This window comes from Miscanthus floridulus, chromosome 14 (genome assembly GCF_019320115.1).
Source record: "Miscanthus floridulus cultivar M001 chromosome 14, ASM1932011v1, whole genome shotgun sequence".
Classification (NCBI taxonomy): Eukaryota; Viridiplantae; Streptophyta; class Magnoliopsida; order Poales; family Poaceae; genus Miscanthus; species Miscanthus floridulus.
The window spans coordinates 3,498,158-3,518,761 of record NC_089593.1 but is presented as its reverse complement, the minus strand read 5'-3'; the positions used below and the strand labels follow the sequence as shown (position 1 = coordinate 3,518,761).

Below are 20,604 nucleotides of genomic sequence, written 5' to 3'. Positions count from 1 at the left end.
TGGTCGATCCCGATTCTCCGCAAACCTTGTTTCACGCCTTATTTAAATTTAGGGCGTAAAATTTTGGAGCGTCATATCAAGTGTTATATGAAGATGTCGTTTGGAGTGTTCCGATACTAATAAAAAACTAAATTACAGAATCCGTCAGTAATCAACGAGATGAATTTATTAAGTCTAATTAATCCGTCATTAGCACACGTGTTGCTGTAGCACTACATTGTCAAATCATAGACTAATTAGGCTTAAAAGATTCGTCTCGTAAATTAGTCACAAACTGTACAATTAATTATTTTTTAGTTTATATTTAATACTCTATGTATGTGTGCAATCATTCGATGGGATAAAAAGTAAATTTTAGAAGGATAAACTAAAAGACCTACGATGTTTCCAGTTTGCTTTCTGCTCTACTCTACTCTATGTCTTGTACCGTACCTCAAGGAACAGTGCCGCTTTGTATGTGTTTGCCAAGGAGTAGAATCTTCTCCATCCTGAGTTCCTCACGTAGTACGTACTGAGCGCAGCTAGCAATATGCCATCTCTTCGATCACATACCTCATTTTTTCAGTATGAAAATCTATGCCTTGCCAAGATGTCCAGCCTTGTTTATCGGTCTCCATTTTTCGTCTTGTGTTTAGGAATCTCTGGCCATGCATGCATATAAAAAATAACAAAAAAATGCTATATTTTAGGCATCTTATTTTTCATGCAACAGTGTAAAACATCCCACTTGCGCAATTAAAATAGGGGTGGAAAATGAGCCAACTTCATCTCTTTTTTTTAGCTCTCTTTGCAATTGACATAATCTTATTTGTCATATATTTTTTTCTGAATCGTTAAGACCTAACTTCAAACCAAACTTAACGAGCCGAAGTCAAAAGTTATTCAAAATCAAGTCTTTCTTATTTTAAAAGGAAAACAAGTCATTCAGAGCACTTTTAGAAGGAGCCTCCGAGCCAGCTCAACAAGCTTTTTGTCTGGTCCTAAATTAAAAGGACAATTCATAAATGAAAAGTCTTTCATTTTTTTTTCTATAGTCGAACAATGATAAAATTACATGTTAACTGAACAACAACAACAACAAAATCAAGCAACTAAAATACAGGAGAAGTGGAAAAAAACACTAGAAAAGTGTCAATGGATCCGAGAAGAATTCATGCAAATGCTGCCCGCGTTAGGATCTCAATGGACTCAAGAATATGATAAAAATGTCGTAGAATGCCAAATTGATCGATTCCAAACAAGCTGGATGCTAATAATTGTCAAGATCTGATAATCAAACAAAACACAGATAGTGGTCTTGTTTGGTACAACTATGGAGAGAAGCGCTTCATGAGAATCTGCACAAATAATTTTTTTGCATTTAGTACAAATAGATGGCCAGAAAAAGCTTATGAAGGGCGGGGCTGGTGCAAGCGGTAAAGTCTTACCGTATGTGACCGGAAGATCTTAGGTTTAAGTCGTGGTCTTCTCGTATTGCACAGAAGAAGGTAAGGCTTGCCACTGACACCCTTCTCTAGACTCCGCATAGAGTAGGAGCTCTCTGCACTGAGTACCGTCTTTTTTTTTTGAGCTATAAGCAGACCCAATATAAGACGCGGGTTTCTTGTACTCCAAAGTCCAAACGGGGCTTAATACGCTCACAGCAAAATCGGAATTCGGAATTCGGAACCACAGACGAACCCGAACACTAGCAGCGTGCCTGTGGGCTGCTAATTTGTCAAGACAGATAATGAAGCCCAGAAATCCCAGCACCGTTGGATCGCGGGTGTTGGGGCCGATCTCAGCCGTCCAGATACGACACGTGGCTCTCTTCTATTCTCGAGTCTTCCCCGTCCACCGGTCGTTCCGCTGCCGCCTCTCCGGCCAGCCGCCGCCTCGCCTCCGCCATCCCTCCCCGCCGCAGGCCACCCGTTTCCCACGAAATAGCGTCCTCGTCCACCCCCCCCCCCCCCCCCCCCCCCCCCCCAGTACCCACCCGCTTCCCCTTCTGTCCCGGCTTTGGAGAGGTGCCCGTGGAGATGGAGACTAGCGGCGCGGCCGCCGCCGGCGATGTGGGCTGGTACGTGCTCGGTCCGGACCAGCAGGGCGTTGGCCCCTACGCTCTTGTGGAGCTGCGAGGTGACCCTCTCCCGCCTTCTCCTAGGAGTCCAGTGCGTTTCACGGCTAGAGCTTGCGTTCTTGCTGGGGTCGGGCCTTGCCGCTTAGGGTTGAGTCCGTGAGCTAGGCGGAATTGCTTGCCTTCCCTGATGGTGAAGCAAGCCTCTTGCTTATTTTATTCATTCAGGATCTCTTAAGTTGAATCGTTGGGTAGATAATCTTGCCCAGAAGGTTTCGGTTTCACGCCTTTCCACTTGTAGAATTTTGATTCTATGGTTTATATGTTTGCCCCAAATAACTCTGAACACGAAGCATAATTTTGCTCCCTTCGCAGAGCATTTTTCAAACGCTTACCTCAACGAGGGCACAATGCTGTGGGCACAAGGGAGGAAGGAATGGATGCCGCTCTCGTCGATCCCTGAGCTACATTCTATAGTCACAGCAGCAAAGGATCAATCTGGACAAGGTTAGTGCCATTGCCCTGCGCTGTGCCTGCAACGGAATTTCTGTAAGGCTCCCTTCTCATCCATTGGGTTTCTGTCCAGCTGCTGCTCCGGATGTCCATGATGATTTCGCGAAATTCCAAAAGGAGGTTACCGAGGCCGAGAAGGAAGTGAAAGGCAGCGCTGAAGATGGTGATGTGGGCCCGCAGGATGATGAGCGGCCGGCAACCCCGCCGGATGGAGAGGAGGAATTTACTGACGATGATGGCACCATTTACAAGTGGGACCGTACTCTGAGGGCATGGGTTCCTCAAGTAAGTTCTGCTCGTCTGTCCTTGCCATCTCTAGGTTTACATACACTGCCTAGTTCCACCAGTGAATTTCTTGACTTTCCACCATTGAAATAGTCTCCTGAATTTAGAGCCTTAGGTGTTCTGTACTTTCTTTATGAATAATCAGCATAGACCATCTGATAGAAACTTGTATTGGATGTGGCATATATCAATTGTACAACTTATCTGTCATTTCTTAGTACAATGGAGCAGTGGAAATTATCACCCATCACCTACTAGACCCAGAAGCTCTTGTGGAACTATTTATCATTTCAAGGATTTTACTAGTTTGGGAATACATTCCTGGGGCACCTATAGTCTTCTCACTCACGTAAGATTTGGAAGGAGTTTAATTGATCTGAGCCCTGTATTGATCTTTACTGTTCAATTGATCTTGTTCATACTTGCTGCCAAAACTACCTATGTTGGTGGAAGATTTTAAGCTCTGTTTCTGAAACAGCCTATATGATACTAAGCCATTAATTCATAAAGGTTGACCTCTTCTCTTTAGTTTCTTGCTCTTCACCATAGTCCTTGTGGTTTGCTGATGATTGAAAACATCAATGCTTGTCAACTATGCTCTGTTCCAGCAAATACCAGTATAAATCGCAGTTTACTTGCTAATGGATTTAGAATTCCTTAATTTTTGTATTGGTTATGTCGGGAATAATAATGCTATATACACAGAGTTTTTCATTATGTTTCATGTTCTGGTGTTGTTCTTTTGAGGAGAAACTGTGCCACCTTCATATTGTTTAGTATTCCCCCATCATTTTTTTTTGCAATTATCTAATTCTTCTATGCTTTTATAGAATGATGTATCAGGTAAAAAGGACGGTTATGCTGTTGAAGAGATGACATTTGCACTTGAGGAAGAAGTATTTCAGGCACCAGATATCCCTGACCCATCTGCATTAAAAGAAATCAACATTCCAGTGGAAAGCAAAAACAAAGAATCTGATAAAGCAGAAAAGAAAGGAGAAAAGAAACGGAAATCTTCTGAGAAGCCAGCTGAAAAAAAAGTATTGTTTCCATTTTCCATGTCATTCTAGGATTTCTTCTTAAGTTTGCACTGTTTAGTTTGAATCTTCTAGTAACCTGTTGAACTTCTTTGATAGGAAGCTAACAAACCTCCAGACAGTTGGTTTGATCTCAAAGTCAACACACATGTCTATGTAACTGGTTTGCCTGATGATGTCACAGTAGAGGAGGTAAATTGCTTGTATCAACTAATTTGGTAGCCTCATTTTATTTCTCTCCTATCACCTATGGAAATCATTCTTTTGAATCATCATTTAACACATTCTTAAATCTTAATTAGTTGGTTATTTTTTTAAAAAAAATTGCTTGCTCTGAACTTCTAATACTGGATTCCTTTTGCAGATTGTGGAGGTATTTTCCAAGTGTGGAATAATAAAGGAGGTATGCTTTTAGTCTGTTGTGTTGCTGAGACAAACTTGTTGTGTCTGACTGTCTGTTATTTATTCTTGGTGTTATTTTCATTTTTCACACGTCACACCTGTGAAATGACTTAGTTTTATTGGTGCTTGGACTAATATATAGCCACCATCTGTGAAAGTAACTAATCGGCATACTGTTAAAGGAACTTTGTAATTTGACTTATCAGAGTCATGGGATATTGGGGCCTTCAATTATTCATGTCAAGGCTGTTAATTGTTGCAAACTATAACCCAGAATTTCGGCCTGTTCGCTGGTTGGTTTTTGGGCTGGTTTAGGCTGGCTGGTGTTGGTTTATTGTGAGAGGAAAACACTGTTGGCTGGCTGGTTTGGGCAAGCGAACATGCCGTTTGTGTATTTCACTGTTGAATAGATCATTTAGCAAATTTCAGCTGTCCAAACTTACAGCATGCATTATGATACTAGATATTGTGTTATGTGGTTGCTAGGATTGAGAGGAGAGAGGCGAGGGGAGCGACGGCGGGTGACGTGAACAGTACCCGTGGTGCTACAGTACCGAGGGTACTGTTCATGGCGGCGGCGGCTAGGGCTGCAAGGGCGCTGGGGGAGGCCGGCCGCGGGGCTTCGCCCACGGCCGGCAAGAGAGAAGAGATTTCCTTCTAATCTCTTGCTTGATTCTAGATTGATACATCTCCTCTCATTATATAGAGAGGTCTGACTTGGCCCCTAAGCAAGCGACTAATTAACCCTAATGGGCTAAGGCCCAATAGGCCCTTGACTTCTCTAACACTACACCCCACCTGGACAAGCAACTCGTCCTCGAGCTGCAATCTAACGATGACACTAACGATGCCTCCACTAGACACAAACCAAACACCTAAAAATAAGCCTTTTACATCTCGGCTTATTTTATTGACCTGAAGAAGACTACCACTCTTTATTTTTGACTCCTGAAGATACGGCGGGCACCCTTCGCTTGCTGGACCAGCACGTGTGTAGCCACCTGGATCCCATGGAGACCATCGGAACGAGAGGGGTGGGGTGCCGATCCAACACATTCAGTTCCCGCACTCCCCGTCCCCGCTGCCGCCCTGGCTGTTCGCGGCACCGCCGGCCTATTCATCCTCCACGACGCAGCCATGGCTTCCACCACCGCCGTCCTCCGCCGGCGTCGGGTCCTCCTATGGGGGCGCTCCGGCCACGGGGGTCCTCTATGGTGACACCGACGGGCTGCTGTTCCACGGCAGCAGCATGCCATCGTCCCACCCTTCAGCGGCGCCAGTTCTGGACGTGTACGGAGGGGGGCCTGTCTACGGGGGCGTCCCAAACGATGGTGGCCAGCCGCCATTCGGCGCATCCAACTATGGCAGCCATGGTAGCCAGCCGCCGTTCGGCTATGATCCGCAGGCCAAGTTCTACAAGCTCGAGTTCCCAACATACGACGACACCGTTGATCCGCTTAATTGGTTGAACCAGTGCGACCAGTTCTTTCGCGGCCAGCGCACGCCGGCGACCAACCGTACCTGGCTTGCGTCCTACCATCTCCGCGGGGCCGCACAGACCTGGTACTACGCCTTGGAGCAGGACGAAGGCATGCCGACGTGGGAGCGTTTCCGCGACTTATGTCGCCTTCGCTTTGGGCCGCCGCTACAGGGCAGTCGGCTGGCGGAGCTCGGGTGGCTGCCTTTCGCCACGACCGTCCAGGAGTTCGCCGATCGCTTCCAAGCGCTCGCCTGTCACGCACCGGACGTCTCTACGCGCCAGCGTGCTGAGCTTTTTGTCGGCGGATTACCGGAGCACCTTAGGGTGGATGTCGAGATCCACCGCCCGCAGGACCTGCAGACGGCGATGTACTACGCCCGCGCATTTGAGCGGCGGGCGGCTGCGACTCCTCCGGCGCTTCCTGCACGCGCCGCCCGACCGGTCCAACGGGCGGGCTTCCCAGCGGCGCGCGCACCAGGGGCCGGGCCGGCTGCGCTTCCTCCAGCCGCGGGAGCGGGCGCCCCGGGCGGCCGCGCATTCCGGCGACTCACGCCAGCCGAGCAGCAAGAACGGCGCCGCCAGGGGCTCTGCTACAATTGCGATGAGCTCTACGCCCCGGGCCACGTGTGCCCGCGCCTCCTATACCTGGCCGCCGACGACATCATCGAGGAAGCCACGCCACCACAAGAGGCGTCGGCTCTGCAGGAGGCAGAGGCCGCTCCCGAGGCCGATGTTGCTAATGTCTTTGCGGTCTCCCTCCATGCTTTTGCAGGCATTCGGACGTCCAACACCATGCTGCTGCCGGTGATGATCAAGGGGGAGCGCCTGCTGGCGTTGCTTGACACCGGCTCCACCCACAATTTTCTAAGTGGGGCGACGATGCGGCACCTTGGGTTTGCTCCGGATGGCGGGGAACACCTCCGCGTCACGGTAGCCAATGGGGACAAACTTCGCTGCGCTGGGCTCGCCCAGAACGTCCCCATCACCATCGCAGGGGAGACCTTCACCATCACGTGCGCTGGCATCGACTTGGGCTGTTTCGACTTCATCCTCGGCTACAATTACCTGCGCACGCTCGGCCCCATCACTTGGGATTTGGAGGCCAAGACCATGGCGTTCTGGCGCGACGGACGACGGATCCAGTGGCAGGGCGTGGGCGGCCCTGACCCACCCGAGCCTTCCCAGCAGGCTGCGTCGGCTACTACCGCCATCCAGCAGCCCCTGCTGGATTGCCTCCTCGAGCAGCACGGGGCCACCTTCGACGAGCCACGCGGTCTCCCTCCGGCGAGGCCGTACGACCACCGCATCCACCTGCTGCCCGACACGGCCCCGGTTGCCGTCCGCCTGTACCGCTACCCCCAGCTGCAGAAGGACGAGCTGGAACGCCAGTGCGAGGCCATGCTCACCCAGGGCATCATCCGACCGAGCACCTCGCCGTTCTCCGTACCGGTGTTGTTGGTCCGCAAGGCGGACGCGTCTTGGCGTTTCTGCATCGACTACCGCGTCCTCAACGCCAAGACGTCCAAGGACAAGTTCCCGATCCCGGTGGTGGACGAGCTCCTCGACGAGCTCCATGGGGCTCGCTTCTTCACTAAGCTCGACTTGCGGTCGGGCTACAACCAGGTGCGGATGCACCCCGACGACATCGCCAAGACTGCCTTCCGCACGCACCATGGCCACTACGAGTTCTTGGTCATGCCGTTCGGGCTCTCCAACGCGCCGGCAACGTTCCAGGCGCTGATGAACGACGTGCTTCGCCCCTACCTGCGGAGGTTTGTGCTGGTTTTCTTCGACGACATTCTCATCTACAGTTCGTCGTGGGCGGAGCATCTGCAGCACATCGCCATCGTCCTCAACGAGCTTCGGGCGCACCACCTCCACCTCAAGCGCTCGAAGTGCTCGTTCGGGGCCACGTCAGTGGCCTACCTGGGTCACGTTATCTCCGCTGACGGCGTCGCGATGGACGCCGACAAGGTGGCCGCAGTCGCCGCATGGCCACCGCCACGCTCGGCCCGGGGACTTCGTGGCTTCTTGGGCTTGGCGGGCTACTACCGGAAGTTCATCCGGGAGTTCGGGCTCATCGCGGCTCCCCTGACGCGTCTCTTGCGGCGAGACGCGTTCGACTGGGACACGGAGGCTGCGGAGGCTTTCCAGGCGCTGAAGCGCGCCCTCACCACCGGGCCCGTGCTCCAGATGCCCGACTTCGACAGGCTGTTCATGGTGGACTGCGACGCTTCGGGTGTGGGGTTCGGCGCTGTCCTTCACCAGGGCGCCGGACCTCTCGCCTTCTTTAGCCGCCCATTCGCGGCTCGACATCTCAAGCTTGCAGCTTACGAGCGCGAGCTCATCGGTTTGGTGCAGGCCGTGCGCCACTGGCGGCCATATCTATGGGGACGACACTTTCTTATTCGCACTGACCATTACAGTTTAAAGTTTCTCTTGGATCAACGCTTGTCCACCGTGCCTCAGCATTAGTGGATCAGTAAACTATTCGGCTTCGACTTCACGATGGAGTACCGTCCCGGCCGCCTCAACACCGTGGCGGACGCCTTGTCTCGCCGCGACACAGAGCGGGTGGCTGAGAGCACGGAGGGTGCAGCGTGTGCTCTCTCGGGCCCCTCTTTCGCTTTCCTCGACGACGTGCGCCGCGCCACCAGGGAGGCCGCGGATGCCCAGCACCTGCTCCAGCAGCTGGCCGCCGGGGCGCTGGCTGCCCCCTGGCGCCTGGATGGTGGGTTGCTGCTCCATGGCAGCCGGATCTTCGTCCCCGACCACGGCGACCTGCGCCCCCAGGCGCTGCTGCTGGCTCACTCGGCCGGCCATGAGGGTGTCCAAAAGATGCTCCACCGCCTGCGCACTGACTTCTACATTCCGGGCGATCGTGCGCTGGTACAGGACTGGGTGCGCCGTTGCAGTACCTGTCAGCGCAACAAGACGGAGACGTTGCAGCCAGCCGGCCTGCTGCAACCGCTCGAGGTGCCCTCCCACTTGTGGGCGGACATTTCCATGGACTTCATCGAGGGGCTGCCCAAGGTGGGCAGCAAATCCGTCATTCTCACGGTGGTCGACCGCTTCTCCAAGTACGCGCACTTCATCGCGCTCGGCCACCCCTACACCGCCGCAGCCGTCGCCCGCGCCTTCTTCGACGGCATCGTCCGGTTGCACGGGTTCCCCTCCTCCATCGTCAGCGACAGGGACCCCGTGTTCACCGGGAATGTTTGGCGCGACCTCTTCCGATGCGCCGGCGTCAAGCTGCGCATGAGCACGGCTTTCCACCCCCAGACTGACGGTCAGTCTGAGGTGGTTAACAAGGTGATCGCCATGTATCTTCGATGTATCACAGGTGATCGTCCGCGCGCCTAGGTGGATTGGCTGTCTTGGGCCGAGTACTGCTACAACACTTCGTTCCACACGGCCCTGCGCGCCACGCCATTCGAGGTGGTCTACGGTCGCCCTCCGCCGCCCATCTTGCCGTATCAGCCGGGGTCGGCCCGTTCCGAGGCCGCCGCGACGCTTCTCCGAGACCGGGACATGATCTTGGCCGAGGTGCGTCAGCGCCTTCTCCAGGCGCAGGAGCTGTCCAAGAAGTACTACAACGCCGGGCACCGCGACGTGGAGTTTGCGGTCGGGGATTGGGTTTATCTGCGCCTGCTCCACCGGACGGCTCAGTCCCTTGACCCTCGGGCGAAGCGCAAGCTCGGTCCGAAGTTTGCCGGTCCGTTCCGTGTTCTGGAACGCATCGGTTCCGTCGCCTACCGTCAGCAGCTTCCGGAGGGTGCACGGCTTCACGACGTCTTCCATGTGGGGCTGCTCAAGCCCCACCGCGGCGACCCTCCTGCAGCAGCCGGCGAGCTGCCCCCGGTCCTCGACGGCCGGCATCTTCCTGCTCCAGAGCGTGTCCTGCAGGCGCAGCAGCGTCGCGGTGAGTGGCGCCTGCTGGTCAAGTGGCAAGGCCTCTCCGACGACGATGCCACTTGGGAGTCCCTTCCGGAGTTTCGCGAGCAGTTTCCCGACTTCCAGCTCGAGGACGAGCTGTTTGTGCAGGCGGGGAGAGATGTTATGACCGGCTTAGCCTACAGCCGGAGGAGGCCCATTAGTGGCTGATAGCAGCCGCAGGGGGGTTAGGGGGCCTAAAGGCCCATAGTATTATTTCAGTTATTTCCATTAGCTATAAATATCAATTGTAAGACACTTGGACAATTAAGCAAAGAGTAATCACATTACTCGGCTTCCCTCAGGGAGCCGGGAGTTCTAAAACCCTAACCCTAGCCGTCATCTCTCTCTCTCTCGTCGTGCGATCACGGCGCCTCGCCGCCGTACGACGTTCAAGCCCCGACTACCGATCTCCCATAGCTACAACCTCCGATCGACAAGGCACAGAGAGCTACTGCCTATCATATTGTCACAGACGTCCATTGGTTATCTTAGATGGCTAATATTAATTAATCAAATACTATTGGTTGCTTAAGTAAACTGAAAAGATATTACAATATTTACTCGATATCTTATTTTGAATAGCTATCGTTGTTGACTTGTTTCTCTTATCAATAATATGTTTTAAAAGCATGCACCTTTAAATGTTGATAAACTGATACCACAGGACCCGGAGACTAAAAAGCCTCGGGTGAAGATCTATATTGACAAGGAAACTGGGAGGAAAAAGGGTGATGCCTTGGTGACATATTTCAAGGTATCTCCTTGTTAAACTGCTCAGACTATTTGGACTTATTATGCGTTTCTTTTCTTCACACGTCTTTTTTTCCCCGGATGATCCAGGAGCCTTCTGTAGCTTTAGCAGTTCAATTGTTGGATGGGACATCATTCCGTCCTGGTGGTAAGACTCTGATGTCTATAAGTCCAGCCAGATTTCAGCAGAAAGGTATAATCTCATAATTGTTCTAAAACCAAATACTCTTCCATCAGCTACAAAGTTTATTACTGATGCTGCATATGTGTTTCAGGTGATGTTTTCATTGTAAAGAAAACTGACAAGCAAAAGAAAAGGAAGATCAGAAAGGTTGAAGACAAAATGCTTGGATGGGGTAATTTTGATTGCTGTTATTTGGTAGTTATTTTAATCATTAGGTAACTCTAACTTGGGATCTAACTTCATTTGCTTTCTTGATAATTTTTCAAACTAGGTGGACATGATGATAAGAAGGTGATGATTCCTACTACAGTAATTTTACGGCACATGTTCACTCCTGCTGAGTTGAGAGTAAGTAGCTGAACTATGCTTGATGCCGCCTTCAATCTGCACTCTTTTGATCCTAGAGACAGGGCATACTTGTACTTGTTTACACATTAGATTATTTCAGATTGCTCTCATGAGGCTCATGCTTCATAGCAACTTTCTTTTCATTTTTATTAGATTAACCAAGAATATTCTGACCTTGTAGGCTGATGAAGACCTTCTTTCTGAGCTTGAGGTAGATGTTAGAGAGGAATGTGCCAAGTTTGGTCCAGTGGATAATGTCAAGGTACACCTAGCCACAGATATGTTGCTTTTCTGAACTTGTCTAGAAACAAATTCTACCAATTGCTCTGTTGCAAAACAAACTTTTCATCTTTCAATATACTGTGAGCTGGATACGTACATTTTGTAAAAAGAAATTCTCTAAAGCCAAACTGGCATGGATCAGGCATAACTCACCAAATTGTTCTTATTTTATCCTTCACCAAACTGCTTTTGCTAAATTCATGTGATTGTGCTTGCAGGTCTGTGAAAATCACCCACAGGGTGTCATACTGGTGAAATTCAAAGACCGGAAAGATGGCGCCAAATGCATAGAGAAGATGAATGGAAGATGGTAGGTCAACACATGTCTGATGTGATGTTAACAAATGCTGAAATGGGTTTTCTGGCTTTCACCTCCTGTTTGTTTCCCTCAGAAACCTTTAATTTATCATTTCCTCATTGATTTTAGCCAGAAATATTGGAGAAAATTTTGTCATCTAAGTATCTAACTAAAAATCCGATGGTAACTCTTGGAATTGTGCATGTTTGCCTGTCAAAGCGCAGAAGATTATTATTATATAAACGAATGCCGAGCAACTGACATTTGTGCTCCCAGATTGATCTGTTCTGATAGCATTTGTTGTCCTTTTCTTGGCCTCGCAGGTTTGGTGGGCGGCAAATCCATGCAAGCGAAGATGATGGTTCCATTAACCACTCTCTTATCCGTGATTATGATGCGGAGGTGTCAAGACTTGATCGATTTGGAGAGGAGTTAGAAGAGTCCACGTAGAGGATAACCAACATAGCATGAGAGCAGGAAGTTTTTGCATCTGGCCTCTCATATGCTCGGCCTTTCATTTGCTTGATTAACCTCAGAATAGAATGATAGTTCGGTATCAGGCATGAGCTGGTATATACTCCTATATATGTTGAGAATGATAGTTTCATAGTTGGGTATCAGGCATGAGCTGGTATATATATACTCGTATGTTATTTGTTACTGCGACAGGATATGTATGCACGATTTTGCATATGTTAACATGTAACACCTGGTGTGAAGTATAATCATTTTCTTGAAATCTGGATAATATTTTTACCAGTGATGCAGGGGAATTTACACCAGTGGTAGTGAATATATAGCGCCCTTCCAAATTCCAATCTGACAGAATTGTTTGACTTGTATAACAATTGAGCCCGCTCCCAACATCCACATCAGCTTCCGCCGAAGGGAGCCTGACCTGAATACGGCTGTCATTGTCAAGATGTACTGTAGGATTCAATCAGCGTATGTTTTGCTTCATGACGCACATCATGCTGTCTTTTCTTTTCGTTTAGTACAACTCAATGGAAAGGTTAGTTTTAATAAAATTATCAAGACAGTCAATACAATTGAGATAATACAACCCTCTTGAAAATACATGGGATCTGCATATCGGAACATGCATGTACTGCACAGTCTATCAGCACCGTATTAATTAATCAGTGCCAACCAACTGGTGGCTGGGCTAAAAAAAAATAAAAACACTAGTGGCTGGGCTAGCGTTGTTCCATTGGCCATTTGGCCTCTCCCGAACGAGAATTTGTTCACAAGAACCGGCCCGGATTGGCTACTGCTTCTCCTTGATCGATGCAGTTCGTGCAGTCCATCTGCAACACCACCGTCGTGGACCGCGTGCACGTGGCCTACTGCTACGACGCGCTAGTCGAGGGGCGGGAGAGCTTCAAGGGCAGCCACGTCAAGGTCGTCGGCGCGGCCATCAGCCGCATGGTCAAGGACCTGGACGCGGCCTCCGCCGAGCTGCGCAAGTTCAAGGACACAGACCCGGCGGGTGCCCAGTACGAGATGGCGCCCTGCATCTACCCTCTTCGGCTCCCACATCATCAGGCCCTCGCTGCTTCTTCAGAGGTCTCCTTATGGCACCAGCGGTTGGGACATCCAGGGCATCCTGTCCTTTCTCACATTTTACATAATTTTCAGTTTCAATGTAATAAATCCTATGCTCATGTCTGCTCCTCTTGCCAAATGGGCAAACATGTGGGTCTGCCGTTCAGCACTTCCACCACACATTCCTATTTTCCTTTTCAACTTTTACATTCAGATGTTTGGACATCTCCTGTCTTCAGTTACTCTGGCTATAAATACTACGTTGTTTTTCTTGATGATTATACACACTATCTGTGGACCTTTCCCCTCCGGCAGAAATCTGAGGTATTGCCCACCATTAGCGCTTTTATCGCCTATGTTCAGAATCAGTTCAGGCTGCCTATCTTGGCGTTACAAACTGACAATGGCAAGGAATTTGATTCCAATGCCTTACGCCTGCTATTCTCAGCGCACAGCATTCAGCTGCGACTGTCTTGCCCCTACACGTCGCAGCAAAATGGGAAGGCCGAGCGCGTGCTCCGTACTCTTAACGATTGTCTTCGAACTATGCTTCTTCACAGTGCAGCGCCGACGGAGTTCTGGGCCGAAGCGCTAGCCACGGCGACCTACCTCATCAACCGCCGCCCCTGTCGTGCCACAGGCACGCTGACGCCGTACCAGCTGCTCTTCGGCGTCGCGCCGACCTATGACGAGCTGCGCGTGTTTGGCTGCCACTGCTTCCCCAACCTCATGGCCACGTCGCGGCACAAGCTCGATCACCGATACAGACCGTGCGTCTTCAACGGCTACCCGGCGGACCATCGTGGCTACCGCTGCTACGACGTCGCGACGCGTCGGGTGATCACGTCGCGCCATGTCGTCTTCGACGAGACCAAATTCCCGTTCCGCGCCGCTGCGACCAACACAGTCGCATCTCAACTACCACCGGTGCACGAGGATCCGCCTCCTCGCTTCCCCAGCCAACGTGCCGCGCCGCCCCCACAGACAGCATCAACACCGCCACGACTTGTCGACGCCATCGCGGCGCATCCAAAGCGCGCCCGAACGACGCGAGCGCCACCTCAGCCGCCTGTAAGCCGAGCATGTAATCCTGAGTTCCTGCTTATTTCCTTTTTACAGATAGCGTTGAGCTTGCATGGAAATTTTCCTCCCGAGCGCGTCCTTGTATGGTATACGTACGTGTACATGCACGTATGGTATGGTGGACGGCAAAATTAGCTTGCTTGGTCCTCACGTATGCATCTTTGGATTTCCTTTCTTGTTTTAGCGTCAATAATGTATATATATAGTTGCCTATACATTGAGAAAAGCTGTAGCGGTTTGCACAGCACCAAAAATCTCGAGTCTCGTTTGCATCTTTTGAGTCTGTGAGTGAGTTCACCGGAAGAATTCTGGCCACCGGAGAGAGTTCCCGCAGCGAGCCCCTGCAGCGAGCCCCGGCACACCCATGGCGGGCACACCGGTGGTGTCGCTCGCTGCACCGACTCCTCCTCCTGAGGAGGAGCCAGCCACCTTCGCCGAGGCCAAGAAGCACGAGTCCTGGCGTCGCGCCATGATCGAGGAGATGGACTCCATCGAGAGCAACCGGACATGGCGTCTGGTGCCCCTTCCACCCGGTCACCGGGTGATCGGGTTGAAGTGGGTGTACAAGGTGAAGAAGAACGCCGCTGGTGAGGTGATCAAGCACAAGGTGCGGCTCGTCGCGAAGGGGTACATCCAGCAGCCGGGCGTGGACTTCGACGAGGTCTTCGCGCGTGTAGCTCACAGCGAGTCAGTGCGGCGGCTGCTGGCACTCGCCGCCCAGGAGGGGTGGCCGGTGCACCACATGGACGTCAAGTCCACGTTCCTCAACAGCGAGCTAGTCGAGGAGGTCTACGTCAGGCAGCCTCCCGGCTTCGTCATCGACGGCCATGAGGACAAGGTGCTGCGCCTGGACAAGGCGCTCTACGGACTTCGTTAGCAGCGCCGGTCCTATGATTTCGAGGGCCCTCTGGCGAACTCGTCGCGACGGCCCCTCTAGACCATAAAATTTTAGAATATATAGACTAATTTTATTTGTATAGGGAAAGCAAATCCAATAATATATTTTTAATTTAATATGTCTGATAATTATCGAGAGCGAGGAACAACGTAGACTAAAAGAGCAATATATTTGTACTTCTAGAACTAATACGATTACCTTAAAGAAGAATAGAACTCCATCGTATCCACTGCTTCTTATAAAAAGATACTTCTTCGGGCATTTCTTGATGCAAAATCATCAATGACGGTATCGAGATCAATAGTGTCTAAGATATCCTTCTCGATGGTGCACATAGCCAAGCCATTTAACCTTTCTTTTGACATAGTTGATCTCAAATAGTTCTTCAACAACTTCAATTTTGAGAAACTTCCTTCGGCCGAAGCTACAGTCACAGGTACAGTTAAAAGAATTCGATAGGCAACTGAAATATTTGGATAGCAATCTGCATCCATAACAAACTTCAGAATCTCTGGCGCCGACATCAAAGAATCTGGCAAAGTCACTTGCAACACCTTTAATTCTGAAAAAAATCATTAATCTCAACATCGGATGAGTTATCATGAGAAAAAAATTTCACAAAAATCTTGCAGCGCAACCAAAGATCAGCTTCATCCAAGGATTTCAAATTTTCTGAGTTGAACAAGAACCCAAAAACATTATCAAATGTTGTCATCTGCTCAAATCTACTAGTCAATGAAGCAATTGCAGAATCAATCATAACTAGGAAGTACTCTCTTCTAAAAGAGTCCACAGCAGACTGTTGTATTTCCTCGTCTTGGTCATCTTGTTCATCAAAATGTTTCTTTCTCTTTCGTTGACGTTTTGTAGGAAATATTTGCTCTATATCCAATTCAGATGCAATGTTTTTTGGTGTGTCCATACTAGAAGTGAAACCTTCATCTCTATACTTCTTAAAATATGATATGACACCTTCAATGTGTTTGAGAGTAGCATCTATACTCACAATTTTAGATTGCAACTTCTTGCTAACCTTATTTATAGAGAATAAAATATCGTGCCAGATAACCAAACCAACTATAAATTTAAAATTCTCAAGTGCACTCACCAAAGATTGACATTCACTAACTGCCATTGGGTCATCAGTTGAAGCCTTCTCTAGCGCTATTAAAGCTGATCTTATTTGAGGAGTTTGGAATCTGATAGCTTGAACACTTTTTATTCGGCTTTCCCAGCGAGTATTAGACCATGACTTAACTGTCAATCCTGGGACATTGTCAACCAAAATCTTCCACCTTTTGGTAGATTTTGCAAACAGGGTGTATATACGTTGGATAATGCCAAAAAAAGAAATAGCTTGCCTACAAGATTTCAAATATCACAAATAGTAAGATCCCAAATAATGGTATATTATATGAAAACAATATATAACATATAAAAGAAATAATAGTTTACCTGCAAGATTTTCCCATATCACAAAGAGTAAGATTCAGACTATGACATGCACATGGCATATATAGTGCTCTTGGATTAATTTCAAGCAAGCGCGTCTGAACACCTTGGTGTTTCCCCTTCATATTTGAACCATTATCATACCCTTGACCTCTCACATCATCAATATTCAAACCAAGAGAGACCAATGCACTCTTTAATTTATTAAAAAGACCCAATCCTGATGTGTCATCAACCTTCAAAAACTCTAGGAAGAACTCCTCTACCCTTGGAACATTCCCCGATATATTCACACACCTAATAATTAGAGTCATTTGTTCTTCATGGCTCACATCTGGAGTACAATCTAAAATCACAGAAAAATACTTGGCATCCTTAATGATCTTTAATATAGTTTGTTTTACACAATCTGCAAGAAGAGAAATCATCTCATTCTGAATTTTATGCCCAAGGTAATGATGATGAATCTCACTATTTTGAATCCGCCTAATATGGTCTTGCATCACAGGATCAAATTCACCCATCATTTCAACTGTGCCCAGAAAGTTACTATTGTTAGCTTGATATAGTTTCTCATTTTGCCCTCGGAAAGCCAAATTATGTTTAGCAAGAAACTTGACAGCAGAAACGATTCTTACTAAAACTTGTCTCCAACGCTCTCTCCTTTGCAATTTCTCGTTGCAAATCATCATCAATTGTTTTATTTTTGCTCAACCTCCGCCTAAGTTCATTCCAAGTATTCATGTTTCTTATATGCTCAACACTATTTTCATGTTCCTTGAGTCTTAAACTAAGATGTTTCCAGTCCCTCACTCCATCGTGTGCTACCAAACTTTTGTTCTGATCTGATTTGAACAATTTGCAACAAAAACAAAAAACTTTGTCCATATGTTTAGAGTAAACCAACCATTTTCTATCAACCACCTCACCATTGCTTAACTTTCTGGAATAGTAAGCATATGAAAAATGTCTATTGTGAGCATCTACAGGGAACTCAAGATTCAATTCTCTCACTGGTCCTTTTTCAATCAAAATATCTCTACCCTTATTATCAAGATTCTCCCAAGTTCTGGGATCAAAGACATCATGAATAGAAGGTTGCACATCATCAATTGAATTTTTAGGTTGAGAGGAAGGCTGTAAATTTTCATTCTCTATAGCATCAACTTGTTCACTTAAATTGGCATTAACTTGTTGTTGCTCTTCTTCTTGATTATTAGGTGCATCTATAGGGTTGTCATCACGCACAACACTACTTGAAGCTGAAAAAAACTTATCTAAAGCACCTTGTTGTGACTGAACAAACTGTTCTTCTTGTCTTTTCCGTTTTCTTTTCGCAACCCCTGACAAATGTTTCTTAGGTAACATTCTAAAATTCTTACACATGACCTAAATTACAAGAAAAACATGACTATATGAGTATAAAGTACTAGATAAAATTTGAACAAGGAAAAAACCCTAGGGCCTATACAATTTACACATGAACTGATTGAGAACCAAGATTCATAAATCACAGAAAGGGCAGAAGGCAATAACCAAGATAAATCTTCAGATGTCGTCGACTCGTCGTCCTCGTCGAGCCTGCCTCGGGCCCTCGGCTGCCTCGCGTGGTGATCGCTCGATCGGCGCTGCGTCTCACCGTTTGCGGAAGTCTATGCGTGCCTGCGTCTGGATCGGCGCTGTGTGCCTACGTCTCGCCGTTTGCGGACTGCCCTGGAAGTCTGAGCGGCTCGAGTCAATCAGCCGTCGGCGGAAGTCTGCGTGAGTGCGTGACTGCGTGGTGATAAAAAAGGGCAGAAAGACAGAGGCTGACTCGGCACGTTGCAAGTCTAGGCTGCATGACTGTGTGGTGCTGAAAAGAGGCCGACGGGCCTGCAGACATGCCTGCAACGTTGCAAGTCTGGGCTTCATTTTTTTACACTATATATTTGGGGTCTTATATACTTCATACTTGGGCTTGGGCCCCCATCCTGGCTGGGCCCCCAGCCATCGCACCTCCTGCCCCCCCCCCTTAGGGCCGGCACTGTTCGTTAGGCACCGCATGCGTGGAATATCAAGCTCGACGAGACATTGGAGGCACTCGGCTCCAGCCATAGTGCGTCGGAACACGCTGTCTACGCTCGCAGCATGGGCGCTTCTCATTTGCTGGTGGGGGTCTATGTCGACGACCTCATCATCACCGGGAATGACGCCAGCGAGATCGCGAAGTTCAAGCGGGAGATGAGCGCCAGGTTCAAGATGAGTGATCTGGGCTTACTCTGCTTTTATCTTGGCATTGAGGTGTGTCAGGGTGGCGACGGCATCAAGCTGTCTCAGGCGGCATATGGCCGCAAGATTCTAGAGCGCGCGGGCATGGCGAGCTGCAATCCATGCCATACTCCTATGGAGCCCCGCCTAAAGCTGTTGAAGGCAAGTACAGCTGCGCCGGTGGACGCCACTGAGTACCGAAGCCTTGTCGGCTGCCTTCGGTACTGGGTGCATACTTGGCCGAACGTCACTACTGGATTCAGGTTCTTTGTCGAGTGCCTGAGGCACTTGGCAAAGGCCAAATTGCACTCGGCAAAGAACACACGGCAAAAAATTGATCGGCAAAGCCCTCTTTGTCGAGTGCCCTGGGGACACTCGGCAAAGAAAAGCGATCGTCACGGCACCGGCCCCGTTGACGGTGGCTTTGCCGAGTGCCAACCCTGTAGGCACTCGGCAAAGATTTTTTTTTATTTTTCAAAAAAAAAAATTTCTTTGCCGAGTGTCAACCCTACAGGCACTCGGCAAAGATTTTTTTATTTTTTTTAAAAAAATTCTTTGCCGAGTGCCCACTGGCCGGCACTCGGCAAAGTTTAAATTTTTTTAATTCTTTGCCGAGTGCCCTCTGGCCGGCACTCGGCAAAGTTTGATTTTTTTTAAAAAAAATCTTTGCCGAGTGCCCTCTGGGGCGGCACTCGGCAAAGTTTGAATTTTTTTAAAAATATTCTTTGCCGAGTGCCCTCTTGCCGGCACTCGGCAAAGTTTGAATTTTTTTAAACAAAATTCTTTGCCGAGTGTTCTCTGGCCGGCACTAGGCAAAGTTGGATTTTTTTTTTTAAATTCTTTGCCGAGTGCCATGGTCATGACACTCGGCAAAGCTGGAAAAATGGTTTTCCGTCAGCTCATTTTTTCAGCTTTGGCGAGTGCTGTGACCTTGGCACTCGGCAAAGGGGTCCTTTGCCGAGTGCAACACTCGGCAAAGTGACCCAAAACGGCCATTTTTTATTATTTTTACATTCCATCATGACAAATAAATTCATACAATCATATATCTCATCCATCACATATATATCTCATTCATCACATATATATCTCATCCATCACATATATATCTCATCCATCCACATATCACATCCATCACAATATATATCACATATATAATAATAAGTGCTCAAGTCCATCCAAATAAATCAACAAGTCCATCAAAGTTCACATGTGCATCATAAGTATATCACAAGTCCATCACCAAGTGAACAACAAATGAAAAAAATACAACGTGCACTCATCTCGGCCTCTGTGACTGTGGTGAAGGCCCAGCTGCATCATTCGGAGGTGCATGAGGTGGATTATTCGATCCACCATCAGATGGAGACTGCAAAAAGGAGAAAATATTGCATGTGAGACAAGATTATTTGGATAGCTAATCTAGGAGGGTAGAGGCCATACAAGCAAAGCACAAGCGAAAGTAAAAAACTTTCATACTCACAGGAGTAGCTGGAGCTGCAGGGCGTGGAGGCGGAGGTGGAACCAACAGCCCAAGTGACAGAGATAAGCCCACACGTTGCCCAAGCCCTTATAGGAACTCCGTAATGTTCGTCAGCCTCTGCGCCTGGGCCTGCCGCTCGGTCCGCTTGGCGTCCAGCTGGGCCGCCAGCTCCCGACGTTGCCTCATTTCTTGTTCCAGCCGAGCCTGCAATATTTCACTCCAATGTTTCAGTAATGTAAAGCTAATTAAGGTGTGTAAAGATTAATGTATGATGAATAAAACATGAATAACCTCGAGTGCGTCGACTCGGTGCTGTGCAGCGATC

At 48.8% G+C, this 20,604-nt stretch overlaps 2 protein-coding genes across 2 annotated transcripts; both read left to right on the top strand.

Moving 5' to 3' along the window:
• The first annotated feature begins 1,794 nt into the window (after positions 1-1,794).
• Positions 1,795-12,277, top strand: LOC136504474 (splicing factor U2AF-associated protein 2-like). Its single transcript, XM_066499411.1, has 13 exons — positions 1,795-2,118; positions 2,432-2,563; positions 2,643-2,854; positions 3,685-3,894; positions 3,991-4,083; positions 4,256-4,294; positions 10,374-10,463; positions 10,550-10,652; positions 10,735-10,815; positions 10,915-10,991; positions 11,173-11,253; positions 11,492-11,583; positions 11,895-12,277. Exons 1-13 carry the CDS (start codon positions 2,019-2,021, stop codon positions 12,019-12,021), a joined length of 1,437 nt encoding a protein of 478 aa, XP_066355508.1. The 5' UTR covers positions 1,795-2,018; the 3' UTR covers positions 12,022-12,277.
• A 6,399-nt stretch (positions 12,278-18,676) lies between these two features.
• Positions 18,677-20,336, top strand: LOC136502905 (uncharacterized mitochondrial protein AtMg00810-like). Its single transcript, XM_066498156.1, has 2 exons — positions 18,677-19,017; positions 20,282-20,336. The coding sequence occupies exons 1-2, from the start codon at positions 18,677-18,679 to the stop codon at positions 20,334-20,336; spliced, it is 396 nt and encodes a 131-aa protein (XP_066354253.1).
• Positions 20,337-20,604: the final 268 nt, after the last annotated feature.

Coding starts and splice junctions, on each gene's coding strand:
- LOC136504474 (XM_066499411.1), top strand. CDS start 2,019: ATGGAGACTAGCGGCGCGGCCGCCGCCGGCGATGTGGGCTGGTACGTG. Junction 10,992..11,172: donor TCACTCCTGCTGAGTTGAGA/GTAAGTAGCTGA, acceptor CTGACCTTGTAG/GCTGATGAAGACCTTCTTTC. Junction 11,254..11,491: donor GTCCAGTGGATAATGTCAAG/GTACACCTAGCC, acceptor TTGTGCTTGCAG/GTCTGTGAAAATCACCCACA.
- LOC136502905 (XM_066498156.1), top strand. CDS start 18,677: ATGGGCGCTTCTCATTTGCTGGTGGGGGTCTATGTCGACGACCTCATC. Junction 19,018..20,281: donor AGCCTTGTCGGCTGCCTTCG/GTACTGGGTGCA, acceptor TCATACTCACAG/GAGTAGCTGGAGCTGCAGGG.